Here is a 19,331-nt window from a genome sequence, read left to right as displayed (position 1 = left end):
CTTTTTGCATATAGTGGTGCTAAGAGGCGGAGTCACATGGGAGCTAGTGTGGGCAAAATATTGAGCTAGTGTGGGCAAAATATTAGGAGTAAGCTGCAAAAAGTCTGGGAATTTATTGGCCACTTTGCCCCTGCCTTGCATTGAGCGGCGCGAATGTAAATGGCAATAGTCAAGAAGCTTGGGCTCAGGTGACTAGAAAGAGATTAAGCTTTTCAATAATCTGTTTGGCTTTTAATTTATCAAAGTTGCAGCTGTGGAATTAAGCTTGTAGAGATGCATCTTTCATGAAAATGAGCTTTTCTTGGGTACTTACTACAAGAGGTGAGCTTGAGTATAACAAGGTCGGTTCATTTGACATGTGATGTGCAAACCACTCCTTCCTTCATATGGTTGGGAATGAAGATCGGGGGATTAACCCCAAGGGAGATATGCTTCTCTCCCAGTTGGAGACCTAAAATATGAAGTAATAAATATATCGAATCAGGTAAATTCCATTAGGCATACGTTCACTTCTCCAATGCATGATTTGCGTACATTGGCAGAATGTCTTCCATGTTCACATTCATCCTGGGTGAAAATTTTGTTGCTTTCACTCTGTCGTGCTTTTAGAAGCAGTAGTCCAAACAACAGAAGAATGTGGTAGGCTTGATCCTGCAATTTTTTCTAAAATAAGTGCAGGTTGTGTAGGCAAGGGAAGGTCCAAAGAATTGTTCCCAAGCATGAGAACTACCGTGGACATGGATGGCCTGGTTGCAGGATCTTCTTGAATGCAAAGAAAGGCAATATGCAAACACCTTAGCATTTGATCACTTGTAGAAGTAGTACCATCTTTAAGGACTGGGTCGATGAACTCTGTCCCTTTCCCTTCACGCCACAAGCTCCATGCCTGCTCGCCAATATAAATTGATGTCATATGTATATATTTTTGTTGGTACAGCAGTAGAATTTCTAGCACTCCATATTTAAGGACTTGAGAACAGTTTTTGTATTATTAGGAGTTTAAACACTCACAGACTATATTACCAGTTCTAAAATTTATAAATTCTATGATAGAATTCAAGCTCATCACTCGGACATTAGGTTTCACACGTGCTGATGTGTGCAGTTGAAAGGGAGCAGATTGTACCTCCTTAGATGCGAAAACTTAAGAATAATACTAAATTGATTTGGAGAAAATTTCAAAATTCAAATGTCCATCGCCATATCACCAATCTATTTGCAGTTTTTGAAGTGCGAATAAAAGTTCAGGTAACATGTTGAGTTATAGATACAGATGGTCATTAAAGCTGTCAAACGGTGAAGCTATAATAGGGATGTTCAATTTCCTAGGTGGCCAACAAGACCAGGAAGGGTTTCTACTTAGCTTAACAACTCTATGAAATTCAATTGCAAATGAAGTTGCAAGTGCAAGTACCAGACATGGAGAAATTGAAAAACTTTGTGAACGCTTATGATATCAGTAGCCACTAGCCATCTTCTCATGAACACCACTGGAAACTGCTTTTTAACATATTAAAGAGTTCTTTTGTATGTAGTTGTCTGATGGAGAATGCCATTTGGTGTGAACTTTTTTGGGGGAGATTAAGAGACACTTACATGCTCAACGAGACCAGGACCCTGATGGGTTGGTAGAAAACGTACTTCCAGTTGGCCGCCAATGATTTCCAACAATAAAATACCAAAGCTGTAGACATCAGATTTTGTAGAATACACGCCATTCATGGCATACTCTGGAGCCATATATCCTCTGAAAGAAGCAAAAGAAATGCATTAGTTGATTCTTATAACGTAAAAAGGCAGTCGCTTTACTGAATAGTCATTCAAAAGACCATACCGACTGAATAAAAAGTGAGACAATTATGCAGTTCACCTTCATTGCTCAGTAAGAAAAGAATTTTGGACTTGCATTCTTGCTTTCTTACAACATGTGAATGCCAAATTTTGCAAGTTCCTCGGTCATAAAAATAAAATAGACTCTACTTTTTGCGATTTTTCTCTTGCCACCAGTTAATAAGTAAAATTACAATGTTTCACTCCATGTAGATGGAGGAAACCGGCCAGAAAACCATGAAAGTATGAAAATTTACAATGAAGACACATGGTGATTATAAAGACTTGTTGATCAGCAATCAGTATTTGTTTTGTCGTTGTACTTACAAAGTACCAACAATGATACTGGTGGTTGCCTGCCCCAAAACTCCACTGAAGATCCTTGCCAATCCGAAATCAGAAATCTTAGGATTCAGTTGCTCGTCTAGCAGCACGTTGCTAGCTTTGAGATCCCGATGAATGATGTTAAGCCGAGAATCTTGGTGAAGATAAAGCATCCCCCTTGCAATTCCTACGATGATATTGAACCTCTTCTCCCAATCCAATGAAGCACGGCTTTCTGGATCTGCACATTGTATTGTTTAATAACCTTAATTTGATTAACCTCTCTCTCTGTCTCTCTCTCTCTCCCCACTTGCAGAGTTTCAAAAAAGTCCAGTTCCATGTGAGACGGCACAAGATATATGATATATGTCCCATACCCTCCAATAACATTTGAATTTTCGAAATATTAGAGTACATTTTATCTTGGGCTCAAGGAGCTTCCAAATGTTTCATACCTTTTCCACATGGTTTAAGGGAAAATGTTATTCTACTGCCATGTACATGACATTAAGTTTGTAATCTATGTGGGAAAACTTGAAGCTATTTCTGAAAGCACATGAATTCATGCTTTGGGCAGGCAGCTTTTAAGGCATACCAGCTGCTGACATCTTCTCGACATGCAGAAAAGGACCTGTATTTCGACTAATGCGGACCTCTTTGTGCATACTTCTTGAAGGCTTTGAGCAAGAAATCCACCCTTGGAGGCACTTTGTGTGTGTGTGTGTGTGTGTGTGTGTGTGTGTAAATGTTAAAGAAATAAAACTACTAACCTTCGAGGATGAAATCAAGGCTTTTGTTAGGCATATATTCATATATGAGTATCATCTCCTCATTTTCCAAGCAGAAACCAATAAGCCTAACCAGGTTTGTGTGTTGAATTTTGGCTATCAACTCAACTTCATTCCTGAATTCCTTTAAGCCTTGCCCAGTGCGACCAGACAGCCTCTTGACAGCTACTTCCTGCCCACTAGGAAGCTTCCCCTGGAAGGAAAACATCACCAATTCTTATACATTTGTGATTCCAATAAGAGTAAATGATCTCCAAACCTGAGTAACATGGTCTTTTTAGAAAGAAAAAGAATATTGGTTTTTGTTTATAGACAATTACATGCATATATGGATGTGAGTGTGAGCACACTCATTCCTGCATTCACACATTGAACCTATGTGACATATCACCAAACGTACGCTCCTCGTTGTAGAGAAATTTCATTTCATTGATCAATTTTTTCCCCTTAATTTTCAAAAAATTATTCATCTCTTTATTTTTCAAATACAGGTCACACGGTTTCTTTACAATTGTTAGATTATAGAGCTAAAGTTTAAAGGGTGTAACTAAGAGACTGTGTTTCGGTGCTTCCCCTGGTAGATCAAAGAAGAGGACAAAATTTCGGTTCGTTGAGACACTAAACTCCTTTGAACCGTATAACTAAGGCACTCATAAAAAAGACCATTTTCTTACAAACAAGTGACAGGGATGAACTGTATGGTAGTTTTCTCTCATTAATAATAAATAATAGAAGGATGAATCAGAGGAGAGTTAATAATTACTCCAATTACCTTGTAGACAGGGCCATAACCACCTTCTCCAAGCTTATTTGATCTTGAAAATTTATCCGTAGCTCCTTCCACTGTCCTCAGGCTGAATTGTGGTAAATTATAGGTTGCCTCATTCTCTTTTACTTTTTCCGAATCCATTGAAGTTGCTTCATTCTGTTTTTGATTCTCTAAGACGACATGACATAGAAGATCAAAGATATGAATATGTTTTTGTGAGATCGATGGCTTATATACAGCCTTTCAAAGGGACATGAACTTTACCTGGATGCTGCTTTCGTCTCCGAACTAAGCAAAACACACACGCTGTTGTTAGCAATAGCACACCAACGAAGCAGATGACAACATAAATCCACCAGTGCTTATGCCCTGTTTTGAAACGATAATTGTTATGTTTTTGATACGTCGTGGTTGTTTACAAATTGTTGGATGTCCAATGTCGACTAGACATAACTACAGAATACAATTGTTGTCCAAAAATTTGCAAAAAGTAAAGGCCCCCATAAAGCACAGGAACATCTAGCAGCAGAGAAATGTTGGGCATGATTGTTTTCTTCTTTTCCGAGAAAGTAGAAGAAGATAATGTCAGCAAATCGGAAAATTCAGTAGAACAAAGCAAAAGAAAGGGGACAACAGTGGGAGGTCCTTATCATCAAGTAATAACGGACAAAATGAACATGAAGAAGCTGTAAAAAGGAAGCAGAAAAATACAATTTGATAAGCTAATAAAACAGACAGACCTGACACCCTGGTGCCATGATGAAGTATAGATATTCTAAATTCAACAGCAAAAAAGTTGGTTGTTTCAACAGGACAAAGGACAGGTGAAGAGAATGGGAGACCAGTCCACTTTACCAAACAGACATTCATCGAGGTGTTTGAGGAACAACTAATTAGAATTCCCAAGCTTGCTCTTGTTGGCAACAGATGAGGGCAGATTTGGTCATCCGCCAAGTTGCATCTATACTTAAATGCGAACACCCCAAAAACCTGCTGGAGGGATCACCTCCTACTTTTACAAACAGAAAAGAATACAAAAATACGAATGAAAGACAATGAGCTACAGAAGAGAACCAGCCTCACTACATCACTACTGTCCAAAATGGTGCTTACGATTAGGGTTTTAGATCTGTTTAAGCATGTGATGCCACAGAGTGGACTCACCGTGACTGGGCTCCGGAAGTGATATCACAGTAGGATCGCTGGAGAAGAAAGGCCGCACTCCAAAAGCCAAGTTGCAGCTTCCCCTGAGGATGCGACCGCTTTGCTTTCCATTAAAGCATCCTGCAATATCGGAGCTGGCATTCTGCAGGCACCACCCACATTAGTCCGGAGGTATATCTTTCACGCACTGCGCCAGAGCGTAGATCCTCTTTGCTTCCTCAAGGACAGAGACTCCCGTAGCGAAGAAGTGATTAGGAGAGCTCTGCGTCACCAGCGAGGTCAGGTTGGCTACAAGGATTCTCAAACTCTGATAGAAGTTCGGAGGATTTGATGCATTGTCCGCTGCTGGTTGGCATGCCCTGTCATAGACGTCTACCTTGCCGGCGAAGTTCTCGTCTGAGTAGCGTAACTGGCAGTGGTTGAGCCATATGATTCCCCTTCTACTATTAGGGCATAATTCTTGGATTTTGGAAGAAGCCAGGGCAATGCACTCCCAGCAAACGTCATCAGGGATGTCGCCTCGGCACAAGGCTTGGCCATAGACTTGGCTGGAGCCTAGTCCCACAGTATAACTGTAGAAGCCGGAGAGAGGTGCACGCACTATCAGATAAGAGAGCAGAGCCTTGAGGTTTCTGTGAAGGGGGCTGCCAACCTTGTTGCTGGATGCTGGTGGGGAGCAACTAGATGAGACGGAAATGGTGCTGCTAGGAGCAATCTTGTGGGGTGGGGGGACGAAAATAGGAAAGGTTCTGAATTTTAGAATGCACTCGATGTTGTGGTAAACTAAACCACCCGTTGAACCGCCAGCATCCCTGAGCATTTGGCCAAAGGCTATCTCTAAGCAAGATCTGCAGCGCCTTGGGGACATGGACTGAACGCACTGAGCAATGCCATAGATAGTCAAGTTTTGAGTGTACTTGAACTTGTCGCCCCAGAACAAGCGGCCCGAGGGGTTGGTGGTGGCGGAAACAATCAGCTTGTAGAAGAAGAGGGTGAGCATGGGCTTGAAGCTTTGGGGGTCAGAGATGGCCCAAGGGGTCCGGATGGATACACACAGAAATGGTTGAGGCACGGTCAAGTTGGCGTCATGGAAGTAGACGATGCAGATTGGGAAGATAATAACAGCCGATCTGTTTCTGGGGCACCGCAGGGTGACCTGTGAGGCTGCGTCAGAGACACAGACCTGGCAAGCTTCGGTATCGATGTCACCTCGACATTGGAAGGCGGCAATGGCTTGGTCAGGGCTGTTGCCCACAGTGGCATTGTAAAAGCCAGTGACGGAAACGTTGGCCACCAGAGAAGCTAGCGCTCGCTGCAGGTTATGGCCGAAGGTGCTGTTCGGCGCGTAGTTTGAGCTGCCGATGCAAGAACAGTAGGAACTCTCAGCCGTGTTGACTACCCTCAGAGGAAGGAGAAGAGCAGTTAAGAAAATGAGGCTGCAGCTTTTTCTCCACATTGCCTCACCACTGTGCGAACGATGTTAGAATTCTTCTGCGTACAATTGGGAAACAATTGAGGAGGAGGAACTAGGAAGCATGCAGCATATACAAGGAAATTTGACTTTGTTGTTTCGTCCTCCTTTTTTATATGTTCTCTGCTCAACATCCTCCAAGCCTCCATGTACGCCGCATCTGAACAGTTGAAATTCAGGCCTGGACCAAAAAATTTAATTAATCTTATGACGTCCATTTCTGAGGACCAAATCATCGAGCAACTTTCAGAAGCCTCATTTCAGAATTCCAACTCTATTTTGCCCATTGGGCTTCCCATTCATATTTTTATTCTTAGTTCACTTACTAACAAGGTCATAGATGTCCTCTTCTGCTGTATATCATTCAATGTGCTGGCTATGACATCAGGCAATTAATTGTGTTGGGTAGGTAGATGACGATCTCATATACTTCTGTATCCAGAAATTTAATGTTAGACACAATTTGACGGCCAGTGCCTTGTTGCATGTCTTAATGCCACACGATAGTATATAATAAATGCCCCATTCAAAAAATAAATAGAGGAATTGACATGTTACTGGGGCAGCATGATCCCATAGCAAAGTCAACCATGGCACCACACATGCAGAAGTTTACAAGACCAAGGAAATAAAAGTGATGTAGAAATCTAATTAGGTGTTTTTTCTCCTTTCCAAATTTCATAATTTATTATTCTTCCAGCCTCAAAATTCATTATGGTATCAGAGTTAATTGGTTCCCATTAGGGCTGCACAACGAGTCGAGCCAACTCGGGCTCGACTCGAACTCGCTTGAAAAAACTCGACTCGAGCTCGACTCATTTATAAACGAGTCGAGTTCCGAGCTTAAAGTTAAACTCGAGTATGTTAACGAGTCGAGTTCGAGTTAATCAAGCTCGACTCAATTAAACTCGACTCGACTCGATTTTAATTTTTTTAAGTTTTCTTCATTATTTCGTTTTGTCTCGTTTTTTGTGTTTTTTTCCCTCCCATTTTTCTTTCCTCCTCTTTTTGTTTTCCCTCCCATACCTTTTCTCTTCTCCGGCCGCACACCTTTTTCTTCGTCCCCATTTAATGCCAATGCCATTATTTCATTCCCTTTTTCTCTTTTCTCTCGCACGCGCTTTCTCCCTTCTCCCACCGCATTTAATGCATTGCCATTAACACTGTCCTGCCCTGTGTGTGGCAGGTGTTGAAGGAGCCGTGTGCGGAGAAAAGAATAAATGAGTCGAGCCGAGTCGAGCTCGAGCTTAAAAACAATTTATCGAGTCGAGTTCGAGTTAAAGTCGTCCAGCTCGACACGAGCTCGAGTCGAGCTCGAGATGACTAAATATAAGTCGAGCCGAGCTCGAGCTGGCTGAACTTGAGCTCGACTCGGCTCGTGTGCAGCCCTAGTTCCCATGATTAAGCACATTCTTGTTTTGATATGGATTCTTTGCGGCACTGTGGAGGATCCCTCTTTGTTTGCGCGGAGACAATCAAGAAAAGGTTATGATTCTGCTCATATATGTTGATGATCTCATTTGAGCAGCAACCTTACTAAGTTCATTAGTGACAACTCTGGGATCATGCTTTGCAATTAAGGATATGGGGCAGCTCCAATATTTCTTAGGAATTCAAGATGATCAAGATGACACCGGAATGTTCCTGAACCAGAACCAACAAAAATATGCACAGGATTTGCTTTCACGACTGAAGAAGATGTACTCAAAGCTAATGAATACTCCAATGCCACAACAAAAAAAAAAAAAGACCCTTCGCCAGTCCAACTTAGCTCCTTTTCCAGGTGTAACTTTGTAAGTCAATTCATGCAAGCTCCTATAGTTGGTCATTTTCAGCTTGTCAAATGCATTTTATGATAAATCAAAACAAAGGTACCCTTGAACATGGGTTCCAACTGTTCTGCCATGAACATTTTATGCAAACTATGCAGGCTGCACTACTACTAGGTGCTCAACATCACAACATTTATTGGTAGCAACTATAATTTGTGGAGTGCAAAGAAGCAACCAAAGTGTGGCACGATCAAGTATAGAAGTGGAGTACAGAGCTATGGCTTTCAGGAATTTGGTCCCCTCAATGCAAAATTTCTGGCTTAGCTCCTGGTGAATGGTGACTCAATTTTAAGTTCTTGAAAGGAAAGTTAGATTTAAGGGTGCTAATGTGTGATCAATCAATTAATTAAATTATAAAGCACCATTATGTAATTAAAGTACCATAGTTACAAATAACGTTTTGGAGTTTTAAACAACGAGGTTTACTCGAGCATTGAAAAAAAACCTGGTTTGCATATTTGAATAACAAGACAAAAACTTAGTTTTCACTTTTTTAAAACCTCGTTTTTGTTATCCAAACAGAAACTTGGTTTTGAGGGTGGTTGTAGAAGACAGACTCAGCTGAATACTAAATGGCAGTTATATGAAAACTATACACAATAAAAAATATGATTGTTGCGATTATATATATTTAATGAAAAGAAGAGAAGATTATATAAAAGAGGGTTTTCATCTGCAGTAAAAAGTTATACGGAAAATTATTGGCAGTTAAAGATACACTAAGACGCATTAGCCGAACATAATTTCTCAATATATGTAAAGGGTTTTCAAGCTTCTAACCAGTAAGCATGAAAATGCGTGGACTTATGAAAAGATAAAGACACAAAATACTGGAAATTCTTTTTCCAACTAGAAAATTATAGGTAGGAAGCCTTCAAATGCTCAACAAGCATCGAGGATGGAGATTGACGATTGAAACGATAAAACCAATAGACTACTCTCAATTTCTATAGCATTAATTCTTCGTGCCAATTGCATATTTACAAACAACAAAATTTACAACATCAAGAATTACTTAAATATTGGAACGGAGGAGAAAAAATGTGGATGAATAATCTGTGTCGATAGATATGAACAATGTGAGGGATTTGGCGGTGGATTTTCCGGCGACCGCAGAAATGGCGGCGTCCGGGTTCTACCCCACGGTCGGTGAGGTTCCAGAGATAAAGGTGTGTCGCGTCTGGTGGGTCCGCTAATTCTCCTTTCCTTCCTTTTTTCTCAGTGCAGTAAATTTAAAAAGCTAAAATCTTAAAAATTAAGGAAGAACAAAATAAAAAGGAAACTAATAATATAAACATTAAAAAACATGAAAAAAAACACTTAGAATGAAAAAATGTGAAAATAACGTTTTGGCATTTTTTTAAAAAAGAAACGTATTTTATTAAGTTTTAAACGACCGATTTCTTTCTCGCATTTTTATTTGCGTTTTTTGTGAGCACGCCTGAATCATTGAATCAACAGAGCCGGCCTCGTCGGTAATGCTACATTCAGATAGCAAGTAACACGACATTTGCCCCTTCTTGTAAGTTTTTCTGGATTGCGACGAGTTTATTTATTTTGAGCTGAATATATTTTGGAGGGGATGGCTCCAGCAGGGTCTTTTCGTCAGAGCGGGCCTCCTCCTTCATCCTACTGGATTCCGATCATTGGCAGGATTCGCTACCTCATCCAAGACAGCCGTGGCCGACATAGGTCTGTGGCGGATTCTCCTCCCCATGTCAAGAACTTCGCCTTTGTTTGGAGATCTTGGACGCAGCATGCTGCCATGGTTGAAGGCATGCATATTCTCCTCCCCAAGCAAAGCCTTCGTGTTCAACTTTTCTTTCTTTCATTTTTCTGTTAACTTTCTCCAACACCAAAACTCGATTTTGGATGAAAAACCTGGAATGTTTGCTAAATCACCAAACGGTGATCGGTGATTTTTTCGCAATCCAAACTATCACAAACTTGGTTTTGGAGACAAAACTGGGTTTTGGACACAAAACCAGGATTCGCGTCCAAAACCAGGTTCTGAAGTGTCATCCAGACAGCCACTAAACTTTGGCTTTTGATTTATAAACTTTCAGTCTCTGGAATTAAGCTTAGAGATGCATGTTTCTGGAAAATGAGCCTTTTCGTAGTCCATCTGTACTAGTTAAGATTGTCACGGGCTTAAGCTTTTCTTGGCTAATTACCATAAGATCTGAGCTTGAGCACAACAAGGTTGGTTCGTTTGGCATATGATGTTGCTCAAACCATCACTTGTTTCACATGGTGGGGAGTATTAATATCTGTGGATTAACCCAAGGGAGATCTGTTTCTCTCCCAGTTGGAGACCTGAAATAAGAAGTAAGAAGTACTACAAATCGGATAAAATCCATTAGGTATATGTTTACTTCTCCAATGCATGTTTTCCGTACGTTGACAGAATGTCTTCCATGTTCACAATAATTCTGGGTGCAACTTTCGTTCCTTTCACTCTGTCGTGCTTTTAGAAGCAATAGACCAAATAACAGAAGAACGAGGCAGGCTTGATCCTGCAATTTTTTCCGCAATAAGTGCAGGTTGTTTGGGCAAGGGAAGGTTCAAAGAATTGTTCCCAAGCATGAGAACTACCATGGACATGGATGGCCTGGTTGCAGGATCTTCTTGAATGCAGAGAAAGGCAATATGCAAACACCTTAGGATTTGATCACTTGTTGAAGTAGTACCATCTTTAAGGACTGGGTCGATGAACTCTGTCCTTTCCCTTCACGCCACAAGCTCCATGCCTGCTAGCCAATATACATTGAAGTCATATGTATATATTTTTCTTGTAGGATTTGTAGCACCACATATCTAAGGACTTGACTTTATCTCTAAAGACAGGGTGTCCTAACCACCCAACAGCTATTCCATCCCCGTTGTCCATTGAGCCGGCTCTGAACAATCCTCCTTTCGCCGGATTATTACCGATATAATCATAAAAAGCTAGTTTATCGGGAATTTTAGACCAAGATTCCGATAAACTCAGATTTTCAGCTAGCCCGGCGTTAACTCTTCGATATATTTCTTGCTGGAAATATCCCTGATCCCACTGATAACGAGTAGGACCAAATAGTTCGATCGGAGTAGTCGCTGAACCATACCACATAGTTCCAGCAACTCATATAAATATGTGGGGGAGATCAAGAAGATGCAGGGTCGTTCATCCGCTTGGCTAGTGAAACACGAGCTGGTTCATAGATCTTTGGGCTTTGATTACCAAGGAGTAGAGACTTTACAAATAAAGCCCGAGGATTGGTACTCAATTGCTGTCATTTCATACGTATATGGTTACAATTATCTACGTTCCCAATGTGTCTATATTTATCTTAGAGGGTTTTTTCAGGGTAGATTTTGAAGCGATAATCTACAACGCAAATCCTATGTTTAACTTGGAGGATTTTTCCAAAGAGAAGTTTATCACGTTTCTTCTCAAACGGATGATGCTTACGTTTTACATGGGAAGCACTGTACCCATGGAAAGTTTAACCATGACTTACAAGGGTGAAGTTTTAACGATCTTGACAAGCGTTAGGCTGCAGGGTTAAGGACTCAGTAGCTTCGTCCCTACTTTTCAAAGAATGTCTATTGCCATGCTAGATCAATATCTTTTTTGCTATTTGAATGCTGATGGAGAACTATTGGAGCACCATCAGTACCATTGTCTCTGAATTCATGAACTTGCCATCCTGCATTGATTTGGGCAAAATGTTCACGTAATCCTAGCTTAATACAAATATGGTTTTGAAATGGTATAGTTATTTTTTATATGTTCAGAGTCAGAGGTGTATATCCTAGTATTTCTATCTTCTGAAATGAGGTGATGCCAGGTTTTCCATTGTTGGGACATCTTGAATTCTCTCCATCTTGTAAGCTCATCATGCCATTCATCTGGATTCGCTTCTGGTATGTCTGTAAGAGGTAGAGGGGCTTGTAGAGAGGGTTGCAAAAGAGTATGTCCTAATGGTTATTTTATGCTTTGCATCACATGGATAGTCATATGTTGGAGGGATTGTAATGATATCCAAGTTTACAAATCCTTTTGTAACCCAGTTATTTTTGAAAATCTGTTCTACTATATAAGTCAGACGCCAATTGAATCGCAGCATATGATTCTGCTTTACTACCGTTACGATAGTCCTTCTTACATATCCTAGTTCCATTAAATTTTTTAAGGAAATCTGCATATCAAACATTTCCATGTCTATCCATCTCTTCAGATTAATGCTTACCAGGATGATCCCAAATCCTTTATAACATTCGCAGAAAGAGTTATCAGCATGTCTTCTTTGCTGGTAATTGACTAAACAGAATTTCAATCCCTTTTTTCGTAATCTAGGGTTTCTGGCAAGAAATCTTATTATCTCCTGAATACGTCTTTGTTCCTTCTTTTGCTTCTGGAGTACTATTTTGTAGACTTGTTCTTTTGCTACATCTATTTCTAGAGGAAAACTTTCTCTTTTATCTTCCCATTGTTTTTTCATTTCTTTTTCTCACTGCTCTTTTAGTAATTCTATTTCGACTGTTGACTACTTCAATTTTTCGGTCATGACTTCCAATTTCTCTTTACAAAGAGTTAGCTCTATACTAGTATTTTCCAATGGTTGGGCTATGTTCAGAAAAACAGGGTTTGGGGTAGGCTCAGGAAAGAGCTTGAGTTGGCTTTGTGTGATCTGGTTTTGAGTATTTTTGATGCTGAGGTAGGTTGCTAGGATGCTGAGGATTTGAGAGAAGGTTGGGTTTTTTCTATTGTGCAAGAGGTTATCTAGTAAAATATGGTCTTTTTGGTCAAGATTCATACTAAGCAAGGTTAAGAATGTAAGATTGGAGTCTGAGGGTAATATGGGCAGGCGTAGATCTGGGTCTATTTGGACAATGTGGGTTGGGCTAGAAGAGACCATGTTTCCTGAAACAAAATTTTGTGTTAGATAAAAGAATGCATTCTACATTGTCTACCGTGGCTAATGTCTACTTTCAGAAGATACGGAATCTTAAGCTTATCCTATATGTTGCTCAAAAGGCTACCAAACATTATTAGTCACTATTCATGTTATCATGTATTGCAGGTTGGTTAAATTGGAAATTTTATCTTGAAATTCTTCACCGTATTTTCTATTTGATTCGAGTATGTTATGGCTCATATGGCTATCACTACAAGGTTCTTCATCAGAGGAATTATGATTATGAAATGCTTCGTCTATAGAAATAATACTATAGATGCTTTCAGTATCACAAATATATTCATCTAAAGCCAATACATCTTCATTTACACAGTCAACAAGGATTGAAGCCTTATTGTTAAGATTTTTTCGTTTTGAACAGTTCCTGGCTAAATGTTCAGGACTGCCACAAGTGAAGCATGTTAATTTATTTTTGTAATCTCTTTGGGTATTATATTTTCTAACATGTCTATGTTTGTCAAGGTAGGGTTTTGTAGAATTAGATTTTCGAAGGTAGTATCTTTGTCGTTTATTTTTATCTTGTGTCTTATAAGTTTTTGGGTGTCTAGGTTTTTTATCATATTTTGTGGTGTATAAATTTGTTTGCAAAAACTATATTCACCTTTTAATTGTTTGGAAATGGTTATTTCAGCACATTTCTTTACTAATTCTTCAATTATGAACTGGATTCTTATACTAATGTTATCAAGTTGTGGTATTGTTTCTCTTTCTTTGTATTTTTATGGATTTCGGAACCCAATGGATCTGGTAATTTAAGAAATAGGCTTTCTTCGATCTCTTTATTATAAAAACATCCTGCTAAGGAACAATAATAAAAGAAATCTTGTAAGAAAGGTTTTATATAACGCCAATCTTTAATTTGGAGTTGCTCTAGTTTTCTAATCGAATCTTGTTGTTGTTTATCAAACCCTACATTTGGCTGATATCCTAATAAGAGTAATTGTATTTTATTAGTAAAGTTATAAATATTTTTTCCTAGAAGAATTTCTTTTTGCAAGTCTTGGGGGTGTTCTCTTTTGTATGCTTCCCAAAATGGACTTGCGGTTTCTCCTAAAAAATTTTTTGCCCAATAATACATTTCTTTTGTTGTCCACATTTCTTGATTCATCATGTCCCATTTTCTAGCAACTCGTTGAGACCATATGTCTATTACTGAGGGTAATAATTGAGGATCATGAGCACTTATGTTCAAAATTCTTCCTTCATCTAAGAGATCTTTTCTGTCTATGGTCTCTAAAGGCATCCTTTTTTCCTGTGGTTTATAGGTATCTCTTTCTTTATATTCTACATAAGGTCTTCTAGGGGGTTGCTCTACATAAGGTCTTCTAGGGGGTTGCTCGGGTGAATAGAATACTACATGTGTGATTGATGGGGGTTGAGTTTGTTGTTGATCTTGTGGTGATCTTCCAGTGGTCACCAAGGAGGATTCTGGAGCATCTATTTTCATAAGATTTTTTGAGATGTTCATCGGTTTCTGCATGTAAGCATATTCTAGTCTATTTATTCTGATATTTCCCGTGGGATCTATATATAGGTTATCTTCCTCTTGAATTTTTCCTTTTGCAACTAATTTTAAGAAGAGTCTAAGGATATCTTCTTTTGATAAGTCAAATCCCTTAGGAAGTAGAATACAATTATGTTCTAAGGCTTCCATCAATCTTCTATCTGGCTACGAAATTCTTCAGATTCGCTTTCTTCATTGGGTTGTTTTTATTTATAGTCTAAAAATCTCACAGTACAACTACCATCAGAGTTTTTAAACATTAAACTTTCTTCAGCAACTTTGACATTAGTATTTATTTTTAAATTTTTACTAATATTACAATCTAAGCCTTCTAACTCTTCAGGATCAATAGCCATAGGCTTAATCATCCTGATACCTTTACTAGTCATAGATTCAATTATAGCCTTAGTATCGATTTTATACTTTGTAGTACTACTATTTGTTACTTTTCTTAAGAATCCGACATTTACAAGTAAATTAGCCTTTCCCGTTAATGTTTTATATCCTTTAGTTTGAATTCCTATGATAATATGTTCAAGGTCTCTTATGCTTAGAAAAAAATCGGGTGCACAGTAGAATATGCCCTTGTTGTTAGACATATCAATTTCCATACTTGCTATAATAGCTTTCCTAGCATCGTTTGCCCATCTCTTATCTAGTAAAGTGATTAAAACTTTTGTTCCTAAATTTCTTCTGGCTAATCCCTTAATTCCTATAATTATTAGTCCAAGATGAATAAATCTATTATGGTTTCGTAATTTATGATATGATTCCCATGTTTTTGAGTTTTTTATTCTCTGGACGAGCCACTGTGTGAATCCTTTAAGACCAATAGGCTATTGTGGAAAAGAAGTACCCGCCGAGGTGAGGAGGCCGTTTAGGGGAAAAATAATACACGAACGGTGAGGCCTGAATGAGATGACAAGGTGTCACACATAGTGTTCGATGAAAGGAGAATATAACAAGTTTTCAAAATCGGGGGAATCATACCATATGCTTACCATGCTTCAGTTTGTTCTTTTTTATAATACATGTGTTATCTGTTCATAGAACCCTGTTCTTGTGAAAGGAATTTTTTCAACTTAAAAATAAAAGGCTCGTAAACAGAGTGTGAAGTTGTATGCATGATACGTAGGACTGTGGGATGAAAAGAGATGAGTACCTAGTAGGCTCAAGAACCTTTTGATTTCAAAAAACCGTACTTTAAGCACCCTTTGATTACAGAACACTGTGTTTTTAAAAAAAAAATCCAAAAATATTTACTACTTTTATACTAGCCAATATTAGTAGTAGTTTTATTAGTTTACTTTATTCCCTTTGTAGTTTAATTAGTTTACTAAATTCTCTTTCATATTATTATATGCATAGAATAGAATATTTGAATCCTAAGATATACCGAAAACATAAGACCCTAAAAACTAGTAAACTTTACAGACACTTATGTGTGATAAAGAAGACATCTATATACAAAGTCTGAAACAAAACAAGGACCTACTACCCTGATGCAGAAGGACTAACCAGATACAATCCACCTAGTAGTTCTGATAAACTTATAGTTTGTCAACTTAACCTGATAATCATTAGGATGATAAAAGCTCTGACTCTAAACTTAAGCGCCGGTTCGGTTCTTACAACAGCATGGGAATAGGCGGGGGAGTGGAGAAGAAAAAGAAGGGGAGCGAGGAAGGGAGAGGACTCAAGCACTCAGAAGGGTGAAAGATGTATGGATGGATGATAGGATGATGAGTACAGACACCGGGATGGTACTTATATAGGCACCGGACTTGAAAGCAAATTACAATTTGGAAAATGAATAGGGTTCCTTCCCAAGCTAGCTAAACGCTAACAAACAAAAGCCGTTATAATTGAAGGAACTCGAAAGAGGACAGCTGGCGTGTGCTCGATGAGGTGGCAGTCGAACGTGTTCAAAAAGCTAAAAAGTGCTACAGTGTCAGCTGCGGTGCTACAGTAGCTACAGTGTCCGCCGTAGTGCTACAGTGATCCGCAATGCTACAGTAACTCCGTGTTTTTCTTCGAGATGCCACGTGTCTTCCTTACTTTTCACTTTTTTGATGCGTGTGAGATTCCTTCTTCTTTATTCATGCAACGTTGCTTTATATTTACATAAAGAAGGTCGACAACTACAACGATCTTCTAGAGGCACCTCGAAACGATTTGCCTCATGATGTGACCCAAAGCTTATCCTATGGCGTGCGTCACAGGATACATTTTTATGCCGAAAATTTACAAACGTAAAACCCATATTTATCCTAGAGGGTTTTTCCAGGGTAGATTTTGAAGCGATAATCTACAACGCAAATCCTATGTTTAACTTGGGGGATTTTTCAAAAGAGAAGTTTATCACGTTTCTTCTCAAACGAATGATGTTTATGTTTTACATGGGAAGCACTGTACCCATGGAAAGTTTAACCATGACTTACAACGGTCAAGTTTTACCGATCTTGACAAATGTTAGGCTGCAGGGTTAAGGACTCAGTAGCTTCGTCCCTACTTTTCTCTAGTTGTTTCTAATTTCTTCTATAATTTCTTCTTCGTACTGTTCATTATTATCCCATCCTCATTCATCACCAACATTCCACTCATCTTCATTGTCGTCTCTGTGAATGACTGCTCTGACATTTTGATCATCACCGGTCCATTCTGCAGGATTACTGTCATAGATTTGGCAGAAGTGTTCATAGAGACCAGCGTTTATCTGTAAGATACTTTGGAAAGGAATGTAAAATTTCTCAGTAAGCCAAGTATCTGCTAGGAAGATTCATGTATTTTTATCTTCAACTACCATACAAGTAGATCTTGTCTACTGGGCATGTTGATCTGCAACAATTGTATAAGCTCTCCAACGCTTCAGTTGTGAATATACATCTTCATCAATAAGAAGAGTTTCTTCAAGAATACGGGTTTGCAACGAAAAAAGTGAAGTGTAGATGTTGATCGTAATCTCATGTTTCTCTTCACAAGGGTATTCATACGAAGGAGGAATAGATTCAATGTCTAAATTAACATAGCCATAAGACTTTATGTTTCCAAGTTTAAACATCCTTCTAAATGTGTATGCCCAATCGCCAATGAAAATCAAGATGTTTTACCTGCTCTTCTTTCGTAACCAGTATTCGTTTTAAAAATCCTTGTTCCAGAAGAGTTTTGGAAGAAAGTTTTATTCCCTGAATCTCTTGGTCTTGCCACTTTCTAAGGTTAAGGGTGACTTGTATAATGGAAAATCCTTGTTCACATTCACAAAAAGAATTTTCTTCATGTGGGTTGTGTCCATGCTTCAGCAGAGCAAATTCCAAACCAGACTTTCTGTCTCCTTTTTTTCTCCTAATTTTCTGATTTCCTCTTCAACATGTTCCCAGAGGATTCTATTTTTTTTATTCTAGAGCTTGTATTTTTTCATTTTGCTCTTCTTTTTCTTTTTACCGCCAACTTATTTCTGCTTGGGCTGCTTTTAGGCTCCTTTCTAGGGTAAGATAAGCATCTAGGTTTTGAGGTCGGAGGGGTATATGATCCATGGAGAGTTATGGCAGAGTTCAAGTTGAGATTACTGGCTAATAAAGAAAGGATTTTTGGGTATGAGGGATTTCTTTTGTTTTGCTAGAGATTGTCTAGAAGGACATGATCTTTTAGATCAAGGATGAAGCTTGGAGAAGTTCAAAAGACTAAATTTGAAATGAGGTGGGAAGATTGGTAATCCTAAGTCTGGGTCAAGGGGCAACTGGTTTGTAGAAGTCATCTTGTCCTGTAATAAGAAAAATATCAAGTGAAACGATGCATTCTATCTTGTCTACCGTGACTAATGTCTACATGCAGATATGTTATTTGAAGAACAAGATGAAGATGCTTGAACCCTTACTTGTTTCATGTCATCAACTAACTGTTGCATGGTTAAAACAATGTCTAAAAGATCATCACTAACTTTCCTGATCTCGATGGAGAAAGCATGGTTAAGGTCATGTAACCTTAATCTGGATTGGTCGAGATAACTTATAATTTTATTGAGTCTTCTTATTTCAGATTCATAAATATCGATGTCTCTATTCATCTTTTAGAAGTCTACTTAACATGTCGGCTAGACGATTGTTTTCTCCTTTTATGTATTCATCTTCTCCGGCTTATTCTTTTAGAATTTTTATTTTCATAAAATTTTACAATAGCATCACAATCGGTCTTAACTATTATTTCTTTTTTGTTTAGCAAAAATAAGCAAAAACTATTGAGCCCATATATTACTGCAAGAATTTCTTGATCTATACTACTGGAGAGTCCCTTTTCTTTGTATTGGCCGCTGCTATATCTGCAAACAACTTCTATTACTTTGGAAGCATACTTATTGGGTTTCCTTTTTAACACTGCTCCCCACCCGTTCATACATCCATCAGTTTCAATTATTAAGAAATTTGAATGTAGGGGTAGATACATTTCTGGTAAGTATTTTATTGCTTACTTAACTTTTTCTATTTGTTTCATATCTTCTATATTAAAGGCTTTAACCCTAGTTTGGCTGAGTTTACTGTATAATGGGCTGACCATCTTCCCTAAGTCTTTAATAAATGGTCTAGCGTAGTTTACTAATCCTAAAAACCGTTGAAAGCTTTTGATATCATGTATCTCAAATTCTAAAGCTTTAGTTGCTATATGTGGTTGTAGTTTGACTTTCCCTTCAC

The 19,331-nt window shown here is 38.6% G+C and overlaps 1 protein-coding gene across 5 annotated transcripts; it reads right to left on the bottom strand.

Moving 5' to 3' along the window:
• Nucleotides 1-473: 473 nt before the first annotated feature.
• Nucleotides 474-6,610, bottom strand: LOC116264255 (cysteine-rich receptor-like protein kinase 10). Of its 5 annotated transcripts, none has more exons than XM_050080422.1 (8): nucleotides 4,876-6,604; nucleotides 3,976-4,080; nucleotides 3,715-3,867; nucleotides 2,925-3,135; nucleotides 2,158-2,395; nucleotides 1,597-1,747; nucleotides 731-886; nucleotides 474-651 (listed from the first exon to the last, which is right to left on the bottom strand). In XM_050080422.1, the coding sequence occupies exons 3-8, from the start codon at nucleotides 3,850-3,852 to the stop codon at nucleotides 481-483; spliced, it is 1,065 nt and encodes a 354-aa protein (XP_049936379.1). In that variant the 5' UTR covers nucleotides 3,853-3,867; nucleotides 3,976-4,080; nucleotides 4,876-6,604; the 3' UTR covers nucleotides 474-480. The 5 variants fall into 5 exon arrangements, 3 of the variants coding, with proteins under 3 accessions (XP_049936379.1, XP_049936378.1, XP_031500240.1); XM_050080421.1 differs by having other exon boundaries at nucleotides 3,715-3,881; nucleotides 4,876-6,603; XM_031644380.2 differs by having other exon boundaries at nucleotides 474-886; nucleotides 3,715-3,881; nucleotides 4,876-6,600.
• Between the last annotated feature and the right edge of the window lie 12,721 nt (nucleotides 6,611-19,331).

This window comes from Nymphaea colorata, chromosome 11 (assembly GCF_008831285.2).
Source record: "Nymphaea colorata isolate Beijing-Zhang1983 chromosome 11, ASM883128v2, whole genome shotgun sequence".
Taxonomy (NCBI): Eukaryota; Viridiplantae; Streptophyta; class Magnoliopsida; order Nymphaeales; family Nymphaeaceae; genus Nymphaea; species Nymphaea colorata.
Note: the sequence above shows the minus strand (reverse complement) of the source record. Positions and strands in the feature narration are given on the sequence as shown.